The following is a 13,052-nucleotide window of genomic DNA, read 5'->3' as shown; positions in this document are numbered from 1 at the left end:
TATTTATTTTAGCAATTTGTTTACAAAACTTCAAAAATGGTCATTCAAAAGTATCCATACCCTGACAAGGAAAGTTAAATGAATATCTAGTTGAGTCACCTTTAGCAATAATAACCTCTTTTGAACGATTAGGATATTTGTCAATGAGCTTTTGGCATGATTCTTCAATGATTTTTGACCATTCTTCAATGCAAAATTGTTCCAATTCATTCAAATTCTGGGGACTTCTCTTGTGCACAGCCTTCTTCATCTCATACCAAAGATTCTCAATCTGATTTAGGTTGGGACTTTGACTAGGCCATTCCAGAACCCTGATTTTATTGGTATGCTAGGGATTCCATTTTTACCATATATTGGAACTAAATTTCCTATGCCAAAAGAGGAAAAACAGTCCCATAGAAGGACATTACCACCCCTATGCTTGACAGTAGGTATGTTGTTCTTTTCTTTGTACACCTCACCAGACTTTCTCCAAATGTGACGACTATCAGCGTTACCAAATAGATCAATTTTTGTTTCATCACTCCACAAAACCTTTGACCAGAACTATCCATCATTCAGATGCCGTCAAAATGACATTTTCCTAAGAGTGACTTTTTCCTTGGCCAGTGACCATTGAGACCTTCACCATGCAATCCTCGACCTATAGTTGACATGGAAACCCCAGTCCCAGTTGCAGCCAATTCACTTTGAATATCTTTGGCAGTCAGTCTGAGATTGTTATTAACCTTCCTCACAATTCTTCTACTTGTTCTTGATGAAAGAACCTTCTTTCTTCCAGACCGAGGGAGTGTTGTGACAGTACCATGAGTCGTGTACTACTTGATAATGTAAACAGTAGTTGAAATTGGGATTGGAATCTTCTTGTATCCTTTTCCAGCTTTATGACAATAAATAAGTTTCTACGTAAGGTCTTCAGATAGCTCTTTACTTTTTCCCATATTTACTTATTGGTAATGACAGCAATTATTGTATGCCTAACCCTTTCATACTCTCTAAGAATGATCACTTACAATCCAGCATTTTCTATCCTTTTTTAGAATTAGGTTCTGCATTTGCTATTGCTATTTCTAGCACATTGTAGACAATACTATCATAGCATCAAAGAGTATGAATACTTTTGAATTAGCATTTTTGGAGTTTTGCAAAAAAATTGCTAAAATAAATAACTGTAAATATCTATTTCTTGTAACTGTTTTTCCGCTCATCCACAAAAGCAAAAGTTTGCTACAAAAGATTTTTCCTATACTTTGAGAAATTTCTAGAAATTATACATTTCCATTGGGGTATGTACATTTTTTACTACAAGTGTGTGTGTGTGTGTGTGTGTGTGTGTGTGTGTGTGTAAGTGAACAGTCTGGTACTGTACCTTCTTTCCAACAGTGAAACATTTGTCACTTACCTAGCACACTTCAGGTCTGAGTACACTGGGCGCAGTAGCGGAAAGCGATAAACCGTGCAGAGAAAAATATATAATGTATTGTTTTTAATGGGTGCAATTACACTGAGTGCGGAATGGAAAAGCGGCATGGCGGAAAACTTCCATTCAAAACCATCCAATCAGCTGAATTGTTGTTGTGTGACGTTATATGCATTATGTACAGTGAGAGATGGCAAATGAAAGACTAGTTTTCAGGGTGCAAAAATGCCCTCAACTGTATGATACGTCCCGTATCGTACACCTAAAAGAAGCAAGACACCTAAAAATATTTACATTTGAAGAGCAACAGAAAACATACACTATATAGCGTACTGTATGCCATAGACCTCCAAGCAAAACACTTCAAAGTTGAAAAAAAAGAGGTCTCAGTAATGATGGGCTTCTTGCAGTATTTCATGGAGGTTTCTCCTATAGGCTTTTAAATTATATTGTCATAAAACTCTTGGATTCACCATGCCAGGTAAACAATTCATACAAATCCCAAATACAAATCTTTATATGGTGCAGAATAACATTGTTTTGTTCAGTCATTATAATAAAATGTAATTTATATATAATATATAATGTTTGTTAATATGAATATAAAGGTCACTGGAGAATGCTACACAGGTGAAACGAATGTTTTGTTTTGTTTTTTAAATAAAGACACATACACAAATATATTAAATTTATTATTCATTATTTCTTGACATCCTTCGTCAAATTCATTTTTTCTCAGCATTAAAGTGACAATACATTTACATATACCACAAGGTTTCCCGCTTTCCGCTCCCAGTGTAATCAGACCTTTACCATCCACAGTGTTGTTGGCTTACCTTTAGTTTTCTGTTCAGGCAATGTTGGCACTTGTATTTATACTCCTCCCTAATTACTGACATCCCCGCATTGTGTTAATGTTGGGTTACACTGTGGCTGGCTTGACGCAAACAAGGTCTGGAAGTTTAGTCTTTAGTGCAGGGCTTCTTAAAAATAAAGCCACCCGAGCTCTAGCCGGCAGACGTTGTACATTCTGTGTCTCAGGCGGTCTTTAATTATGGTTTAATAAGTAAAGTGCAAGACAGAAAAAAATAGAAGGGTTTCAGAAGCCAGGGCAGCGCTAGGTCCAAACCCAAGGCATGACCACAGGAGACAAGCGCATGAGCATTGTAAACAGACCAGCCAGAAAGATCCACGAACAGGTTCGCATAGTCATGTTTAACTGTGAACTAAATGTGATTATTTGGTAACTTTTGACTAAATTCTTCCATACCATACCCTTCTGACCTGCTGTTTGCTATAGTGATGATTTAAAAAAATAAAAGTTAGTAATTATTGTAATTTCTACTTTAACTTTTAATTAATACTTTCAGAATAATACTTTGTTTAGTTAAGTGAACTAAAAAGTGTATCCATAAAGATATAGCACCTTAATAAAAAAATGTGAAATGTTTTAAATACAAATATATATATATATATATATATATATATATATATATATATATATATATATATATATATATATATATATATATTTGTATTTTAAAACATTTAAAAGGTTGTCACTCCAGAAGGACTTCATCTGATATTTTTATTTCCTGTTATAAGCATAATCTGACTAGGGAAAAAAAAAAACCTCCCAGTCTTTATGCTTGCTGTTGCTTGTTTGCAGAACTGTGGTAATGCCCATTGCGAATGAGTTTGCTCCCGACGTGGTGCTGGTTTCTTCAGGATTCGATGCGGTCGAGGGGCACCCGTCTCCACTCGGAGGATACAACGTCACTGCAAAGTGTAAGTACCTGTGTAACACATTCAACAATTGCAATTGTTATTAACCATCATACAGTACATGGTGCAGCAAAGCACAAGGGTCTGTAACAGGAGAGGAAATATTTACTTGGGAAGTTACCTTCACTGGATAATATATTTTCAGAAATGCATTTGTCTATTGCAATATATGTTTTCCATGCATACCGAATCCTTTGCAGGCCCTCTTGTCCAATGTTGCTAATTTTAAAGTAATTTCTTCCAACTTTTCACCTGTTTGTCAATGTGAATGCCACCTTTAAACAAAATCACAATTTTAATACTCATCGTCTCATAATGATAAACGATATGCTGATGACGGAAGTTGAAAGATGGCACTTGCTTTAAAAATGGGTACAAATTACCTTAAAATTACCAATGTTGCACAAGCTAGCATCATCAAGAAATAAGAAGAATGTGGCAATAGACAAGTTCATTTCTGAAATACCCTATGGTAGAAACAACTTCTGTAGTAAATCTAATTTACACATTCAGCTTATTGGTGTATAGAGTGCTAACTATAGCAATCACAAATACATCAGACATAACTTCTTTCACATTCACCTTGCATACAGTGTTGTTATATTGAAAAGTACAGTACATGAAGAAGAAATTGAAATGCTTTTGGAAGCGCTATTATAAATGTAAAGCCCCATAGCAGCATTCTATATTTTGATATTGATCAAGTGTTTGTTAAAATCATGGAAATCATTACAGTATTTATTAAAAACATATATTTGCAGCTCTGCTGTAAAAAAAATCTATTGTATACAGGTCATATTTATTTTAAAGTGCAGTAAAATGTAAGTCAAGCAACCCATATTGTATCCCATTGAAAAGCTCATATATTTATCCATTTTACAGCCAGCTAACTAACAGCTATACAGCTATGGCCACAAGTTTTGCATTGCTATATAACTAATTTTACTGCATAAAGTCAAATGAAACCACTAAATAATGTTACGTTAACATATTAAATTGCATACTGCTTTGTAGTTTTCTCATATACTTAACAAAAAACTGACAAAAATTGACAGATGTGACATTTTCAAATCTAACAAAATACTTTACCACTATTATGGCTTCTGGTAGACATTTTTGCGATATTATTTTGTAGTGTCTTTGATGTTTATTTCATGTAGGTGATGCAAAGCTTCTGTACTGCACAGTAGATCCCATAAAACATTACGGTGTGCCTGCTTTATTTCAGATGCAGTCCATTTAAAAGAGACATACAGTGGCTCTTAAAAGTATTCACCCCCTTGAGTCAGTACTTGGTAGAGGCACCTTTGGCAGCAATTACAGCCATGAGTCTATTTGGATAAGTCTCTAACAGCATTGCACATTCTTCTTTGCAAAATTGCTCAAGCTCAGTCAAGTTGGATGGGAACCTCTGGTGAACAGTAATTTTCAACTCTTTCCACATATTCTCCATTGGATTGAGGTCCGGGCTTTGACTGGACCACTCCAGGACATTGACCTTTTTGTTTTTAAGCCATTCCAGTGTGGCTTTGGCTGTATGTTTGGGTTCATTGTTCTGCTGGAAGAAGACGAATCTTCTCCCCAGTCCCAGGTTTCTTGCAGACTTCAGCAGGTGTTCCTTCGTCTTCATGATGTAGTTTTTGTTAGGAAATGTACTAACCAACTGTGGGACCTCCCAGAGACAGGTGTCTTTAATCTGAAATCATGTGAAACAACTTAATTCCTCACAGGTTGACTCCATTCAACTAATTTTGTGACTTCTAAAGACAATTGGTTGCACCAGAGCTTATTTAGGTGTGTCATATCAAAGGGGGTGAATACTTATGCAATCAATTATTTTCTGTTTTGTAGTTGTAATTAATTTAGAACAATTTGTAGATTTTATTTTTCACTTTGACATTATGGACTTTTTTGTGTTGATCAGTGGCAAAACTCCTAATTAAATCCATTTTAATTCCATGTTATAACACAATAAAATGTGGAAAAGTCCAAGGGGGGTGAATACTTTTGAGAGCCACTGTATCATATTATTATACAATTATGTCAATATACCAAATATATTTGAACTGTTATTACCTGTGTGCCATGGTACAGTACCATTATTGCACTTGCTGAATGAGAACACAGAAATTGGAATATTCTCCCTAAACTAATCTCTTACTTTTCCCTTCAGGAAACAACTCAAAAGTAATGACTTAAAAATGCATCAGTTAAAACCAACATTATACATATGTTCTCATCTTCAGCTTTGTAGCACTATTCCATAACCACTAATGCAGAAGAATTTAGTAGTACTCGATGCCAAACTACAGTGTTTTTATTTAGATCTTGTTTAACTTGGAGGCCCTTTCTGAGTCTAGTGTGCCAGTAAAACATACATTTTCTTGAGTATCTGAGATTTCCAGAAAAAAAAAGTATAAATTAAAGCAAAGATCAAAAGGAGACTGAAGCCAAATTGCTAAGCTGCATTTATTATCATTGAACCTGGCTTGTATTATGTATTTAGTCCTAGTAAATCCCAAGTGTCTTTTTTTGTAAAGAGAAAAATATGATGTAATACCTTTTTTTCCCTCTACCCTTTGATCACGATCCAAGAGCCAAAGTCACCCACCAAAGTTTGACCTTTATTGCATTTCCTGTTTCCTGTGGCAGGTTTTGGCTACCTGACGAAGCAGCTGATGGGATTGGCTGGGGGCCGCGTGGTGCTGGCTTTGGAAGGGGGTCACGACCTCACCGCCATTTGTGATGCATCCGAAACATGTGTTTCTGCTTTACTGGGAAACGAGGTAAGAAAAAAATAAATAATAAAAAAATGTACTGTGTTTGAATGTTTGACAAATACATCACACACACACACACACACACACACACACACACACAAACACACACAAAAACACAAACACAGCACTTCAGTACCTGTCACTGAGATCTAAGTTCCATATCAGGGCCATTTTCCTAATGTGAGGTAGATTTTAAAAACAGGTTAACTTTGTTCAGTGTTCATGATCGTTTTGTATTTAATAAATGTACAGAGCGTTTATAGAAGTACTCTAGTCATTCCACAGATGAAGATAGCCAAATAATGTTTATGGCTATCCTCATGAGCTCAATAACTGCAGCACTGTATGAACGTCCAACACTTGTTCTATAAAAAAATTAATCCATGTGATAGTTACAGCTAAAGGAGTTACAAGGTGGCATGTTAGTGTTTTCAATTTAAAATGCTCAATGAAAGAAGTTATGTTTCCAGAGACTCTGTTTTTGAGCAGTCCCTTGAGAGAGTTCTGTACAGGGGGCTGTTGTGGAGGTGCAGGTCCGTACATACAGCATGTCATACTTCACAGTCTTGCATGTATTTACTAAGCCACTTGTCCAATGGTGATGTAACCTGCTTGGCACCTTCTTTAGCAGAGGTCTTTGATTGTATATGAATATGAGGGTAAATAGATGCTTTCACTCTTTTTGTCCCACTGGCTGTATGTCACAATTGTATTTCAACATATATCTGGTGAGACTCAATTCATGCGAAACTTGCTAACAACGTTCTTTAGCACAAGCTATTGAGTGGTAAGTTTCCTGTGGCTCTTTGAGGGTCTGGGCTGAGTGCCTACTGGGTCTGGGCTGATTGTGTCTACAAGTTTATTAAGTTAATAATTTTAGCAGAGGAGTAAACCTATGAACACTCATTTACAAATAGACCTGGATTAAAATTAGTTACTATATATTGCAAAAGTGCTAGACCACCTCACATGTCTTGCAAATATGATATTCCATCACTATGCTAAAGCAAGCCACACCTTTTTATTTATAGATCAAGTTTTGGCATACTTTAAGCGCCAATTGAAAAATAATAGAAATGTCAAGTTAAGGCATCTCTGGTGCACTGGGGTGATTGCGTTGGCTGAAGATACAAAAGGACCCAAAGCGCTGCTCATAGTTCTGGCTGCCTACACCATCAACTGGGATTAATACATCTCGGCAGACAGGCCATGTGGTAGATATACATTCACAAGAGAAGTTTAATGCATTGACATAATAGTAGAAGTATAAATATAATATATATATAGATGTACTTTCACAAGTACATATTATTGAAATGCAGAACAAATAAAACAACAATAGTGTGAAGTATACAAAATAAAATGAAAAATCATTATAAAGCAAACATGACAAGAATGACTTTTTTTTAAATTGGGAGGTTTTAAAATACTTTAAATAAATGCTTGCAATCGTAGTTGTCAAGGCTCAGCCGTTACCATAGACACGGTCTGAAGGGAAACGGAAGCTCTGACTAGCACTCTGTGTACGTGTGTGTGTATATATATATATATATATATATATATATATATATATATATATATATATATATATATATATATATATATATATATACCTAGGATCTTGACAGCTTAATCAAATCAGTTTAAACTCAAGGGACATAAAGTGCCCAATCGCTGCCTGTTGCTATTATCAACACCGGTGTCTAGCTGAAATTCCATGAAAATGCAATGCCAATATTCCAGTTTGATTTGAAATCCAAACAAATAAACAAAAAGCGTATTAAAATGTTTTTTTTTTCCAAGACAGCTGCCCAATGGAAGTAGCTTCAATCTTTATGTGCAGCCTCGGTCAGCGTGACCATGAGTCATCTCCTAACATCAACGCAGCGGCGTCTTAATATGAGCTTAACTGGTGGTCTCAGCCTCGGGTCATAGCAGAAATGATGCATGCCTGAAAGTATTGGCTAAGACAAAAAACAAACACTAAACAATCTTTACGAATGCCACGTATCCGTTTTATTTTTCTGAAAATCGGGCTGATCTAACTCAAGCAGGCATGTGTTTATTATAGCCAAATGAATAGTGACACTGGGTTTAATTTTTTTTTTAAATGTGACACTGTTAGGTATATTTTCTGAACCGTTAATCCAATTATAATCCAACTTGGTATGGCATTCCTTAGAGTCAGGCTTGGATGCCATCTGTCATTGGAACTGGTTAGGGTGCTTCAGTAAGCAAATGCTGGCCTCTGACCAAGGGTCACCACCGACTGTGGGCAAGCTTGACGATGTAGTCCCTACCTCATCCACCAGAGGGAATCAGGGGAAATTATGCTATTGTGGAGTTTGTACGTATGTCACACTTTACAGTTTTACAGTGCAGATCAAATGGCACTCATTTGTTTGATGGCTCCATCTGCGCGTGTTAAGAGTAAAAAGGAGGATAGTAGAGATAAAACGTTCTTAATTGACATCAAAAAGCAGGAAGTAGGAATGTTTTATCAGGACCTTTCACGGAATCTGTAATGTAATAAAGCTGGAATGTATTGAAATGGCTGTGTCCTGCAGCCTTTGATGAAACAGATAGAGAGGCAGGGCGTGAGAGAGAGTGAGCTGGAGGAATCGCCACGCACTTATATGGAAACCCAGCTGCAGCTCTGCGCTTTTGGCTGTTGTTTGATTTGAATGAACGCAAGATAGATTCCAAAATACAGTAAGAAATATTCACTCAAAAAGTTATTCAATGCTAGATATCTCAATGCTTGTTGTAAACATAATGTATAGGCAAGTTTCTCAAGTAGTATGTAACCAGAACCCCTTGATGTCATAAGACTTTTGAAAAACAAAGTATGAAAAACACTATGCTTAGTAGTGGTTCCAGAATACAATTAAGTTTTTGTGATTTATAATAAGGTACTGTAAAAAAACGTTGTATACGTCAATTTTCTAGCCATGTTTTGGGTCTTTAAAAAAAAGGGGGTGGGGGGGGGCAACTAATACAGCGGTGCGACTTAACCGCCAATGCGTCTATTAAACTACTGTACCAGTGCCACAAACAATATTATACCAATGGGATTACTACAGCCACAGTTATGGCTCACAAACTTAACTGTCAACAACCCGTTTATTTTTTTCAGGATCTACAGCATTCAGGTCAAGTTGCTAGGTAGAAACACAAAACCACTGTTTTAATTAAAAGTTTTAATTAGTTATCTCTATACCATTAGTCATTTTGAATGTTATACGCAAGCTTTCAGACTCTTGACTGACCTCCTCTCGACCCAGACATGCATACGTGGAGAAAAAATGTAGTGGAGAAAAAAACAAAGTGGTTAAAGTTGTCAATCTTCGGAATATGAACATGTCACAGCTATACTGCTTCACTGTTAACATAACGGCTCTCTATCTCCATGAATTTCCTTATTCCCATCCTCCTGAGCCACTAATTTGTCCACATTCAGACTGAACCCATCCCTGGGATCCATTGTAAACAGCAATTGGTCAGAAAGCTGAGTAAACTTAAGTCTTGCGTTTGTTGTAAAGGCACTGCAATGCAGGTGCCTTTGAGACAGGATAAAGTAGGACGGTCACACAAAAAACAAAAAAGCTACTCAACAGTTTGAAATTGCACGTTGTTGGCTTTGTACGTGACCGGACACGAAACATAGACAAATTAAAAAATATAGCCCAAGAAAAATGAACTGATAGAGGAAGAAAGTGTTTATGGTCTGATATAGAAAACATTTAGTTTGAATTGAGTACTTTTAATAACTTTAACACATACTGTAACTTGTTCTTCATGTCAGTGCAACACAGTGGTACACTTGCAAAGTATGTGTGTGGTTATGGTTCTGATTAAGAAAACAAAAAGTGTTTAATGCAATATTACTGGTGTATGCAACACTAAGATGTTTTGTTAACTGGTTATTAGATGGCACACTGTTTAGTTTATTGTTTAGATTTTTGCTTTTTTAATTGATGCAAGCAACACTGTTTATACTTTTCTTGAAAAGTTTAATTAATACAATGGATTTGTAAAAGCCAGTGCTGCTGGAACTATCTTGTCCAAATTTGGTTTTGGAAAGAAATGTTCATTAACGCAAAGAAATGTTCTTGAAGAGTTTGGGTACTTAATAAGCTCAATAAAATAGGTTAATATGGGTGTGATGTAGAATGTATAACTTGATTTTACTCACTGGTACACTGTTAATTATTACTTTTAAATCCATTCACCACATGTCAGTGGTTTATATTGTTACTGCGGGAAATTTACAGTAGTAGTATTATATCTATGCTTTGACATTGTACTTAAATTGAGTTGAACCAATTATTTTGAAAAGCAAAATAGAATTTCTTCTTAAAATTTAAGTCTCAAAAAGGGGGGAGCGACTTTTACGTCAGTGTGACCTGTACAGCGATTTTTACAGTAATATGTTGGGTGTCAACAATAAGAGAACCTACACAAGACATAATAACTTACATAAAAGCACAGAGGTAAATTGTACGATAGAATTATACTGGGAAATTATAAAAAATAACAAAGCTACATGATGGGTTTCGGATGTCATGCACCTTTCTAATATGCAAGCTAAGATCAGCCTTCATAATATAAAGTATATTAAGCAAATCTTTTTCCCTTTACCTGCACAATTTGTACCAATACGTGCCAAGAACAGTTATTTAATACAAATGCATTACTCTTATAATTATACAGAAATAATAATAAATAACATAGCTCACTTTACATCAGAACGATTTGAACATCTGTAACAGGGAGAGATCTGTGCTGACTCTGCTGGCGTGTTCATGGGCTGCAGGAAGAGGGTGGCAGGCGTCCAACAACCGCCTGTGAGTCATGGCAGTGACACGGGGAGGTGGGAAAGTGGGTGTGTAGACTTTCCCCCTCTCTGAGTGGCTGAGAGGCGGGTCTTGGGAGATTGTTAGCCCTATAAATTAACGATCCGTTGTTTCCTCAGGTCTGCCCACTTAGACGCACCGAGAGTGCGGAAGCTCTGATCCAGGACCGGGAATCAGGCGAAACAAAGAGAGTTTCATAGCGAGACAGAGAGAGCGGGGAACCCTTGGGCAGACCCCGGCGTATTGTGACAGAACAGGCTAGTTAGCCTACAGAGTAGGACGGTGATCCGGGTCGTGCGGGTAGCGACGACCGGGATAACGCTGCCGAGTGCAGCACCTTTTATTTGTAGTTTTATTACTGTTTTATTTTCCATTGTTCTTTTCGCCTTCTGTTTTCATTATTATTTCTTTGAGCACCTGCGAGTGCACTTGCTGTTCACGTACCAGCTGTGGTATTTCCGTGGTGCTGTCTATCATCGTTGATAGGCAGCCCACAGTCAACAGTGCCCTCTGCCGGAAAAAGCAAGAACTGTTTGAAAATAAAACTGGGCACCTGTCTGTCTCCTAGTCAGTGAATTACCCACACCCCTTCCACAACATCTCAATTGTTTTAGATTGTAGTATTTCTTCTAATGTGGTTGAAATACAACTCACTGCAGAGCTGTACATTAGATTATTGGTTTTCCTTTTAAGAATGGTGTTGTTTTGAGGGATTTGTTGTATCAGGTACTCGGAAGTACAAGCTCCAAATACTTATTTTGTTGAAGACAAAAACTCATTCAGTAAAAAGCTGCTTTAAAATAACAATGGTGTGATTTCAACTTAAACCGAGTTGACAGTAAAGGACACTGACAAATAGCTCCTTTTAAAGTGGTCACCTCTTTATGGAATACTTCTTTGTCTAGGAAAGGTTATTTAGGAAGGGGCTGAGGGAAAGTTTTTGTAATCCCTCTCCTTTTTGAAACTTTCTGATAATCAAAAAAATCAACAAGGAGCAATTAGAGTCCAAAGCACTTAGGAAGCGTGTAGTGGACGATATCAAAGAGTGGGGTACTGGGAAGTGGGGTCAGGGTTGATTTCAGATGGCCTGTTTCTGAAGTGAGACTAACTGAGTTCAGACACAGGCAGTGCCAGTTTTACGGGGGAGCAATCAGGGCAATTGCCCAGGGCCCACATGAGGGTAAACTAAGTCACAGATTAGAGAAAAACAAATTCAGCAATCGTGCCCTTTCTTTTAATTATGCCTGAACCACGTGTTGCATGATCAAGTGGCGATCGATTGCTTTTTGCAATGGAGAGAAAGAGTAATAGAGTAAACTCAAATGACTGTGAGAAAATTGTGAAGCAATCCTACAGCGTTAGTGCATTGTTTATTAATGTGAAGGAAAAAAAGAGCAATAATGAAATGTTTGTATCCTAGTGGTGCTCAAATGCAAGATCTCAGAGATAAAGGAGGCCAAAAGCTTGGGAGCATATCCAAAATTAACCACATTCTTTACATCACAAGAGGCAGAATATGCCAAATGCTCTACCTCTGTTGATCAAAGTGCTTAAAGGAGTGAGATATCATCACAGATATGAATACCTTAAGTGAAAATTGCATATTGATGCTGATAACTTGAATCTGGAGATCTACTCAGCTGTAACTGCTTTACCAGCTGCTGTGTCCAGATCACCGCTGGGGATGCTCAACTATCTTTACACTGAAAAGTTGTTGAAATTGTAGCCAAGCCTTAGCATTGAATTGTAAATCCTTTTGACTGTAACTGTAACTGTGGCATCAGGAGAAAGAAGCTTTGCGCGTCTAAAAATAGTGTCACAAGATCATCTGAATGGCCTTGCTGAAATTTCAATTGAAATTAATATTTGCCCAAGTTGGACTTCTGTAAAATTATTTTGTCTCTGCAAAAGCACAGAAGTTTCAGTTCTAAATTATTGGGGTGAGTTTGAAAGGCTTTATTTTCTAAAAATGCATTCTGAATTTTAAAGTGATTTATTTTTTATTTGAGTCTTTGTCTACATTGCAAAATATTATTGTTATTATAATTATTAAGGCTGCAAAATGTTGCAATAAAAGGTATTTCGTTATTTGTACGGTGACTCAAACAAACTAGCAGTGAAAGTAATGGAATGTGTGGTGGGTGGAGGGCCCATGCTTCAACCTCTGCCCTCTCCCCCACCAGTTTAACGCTGGCCAGGATCACTAAGACA

General features: G+C 36.9%; 1 protein-coding gene across 3 annotated transcripts in view; it reads left to right on the top strand.

The window, feature by feature from the left end:
- The window catches only part of LOC121322045 (histone deacetylase 4-like), a 282,533-nt gene that overhangs the window by 257,744 nt on the left and 11,737 nt on the right, over positions 1 to 13,052 (top strand). For all 3 annotated transcript variants that reach the window (XM_041261508.1, XM_041261507.1, XM_041261509.1), the window contains 2 exons: positions 3,090 to 3,208; positions 5,858 to 5,991. In XM_041261508.1, the coding sequence (XP_041117442.1) occupies positions 3,090 to 3,208; positions 5,858 to 5,991 (253 nt within the window). The remainder of the gene's footprint in view (positions 1 to 3,089; positions 3,209 to 5,857; positions 5,992 to 13,052) is intronic.

The sequence above is a fragment of the Polyodon spathula genome, chromosome 10, assembly GCF_017654505.1.
Source record: "Polyodon spathula isolate WHYD16114869_AA chromosome 10, ASM1765450v1, whole genome shotgun sequence".
Lineage (NCBI taxonomy): Eukaryota > Metazoa > Chordata > Actinopteri > Acipenseriformes > Polyodontidae > Polyodon > Polyodon spathula.
The sequence above is the reverse complement of the archived record's forward strand: the minus strand, read 5'-3'. Positions and strand labels throughout refer to the sequence as shown.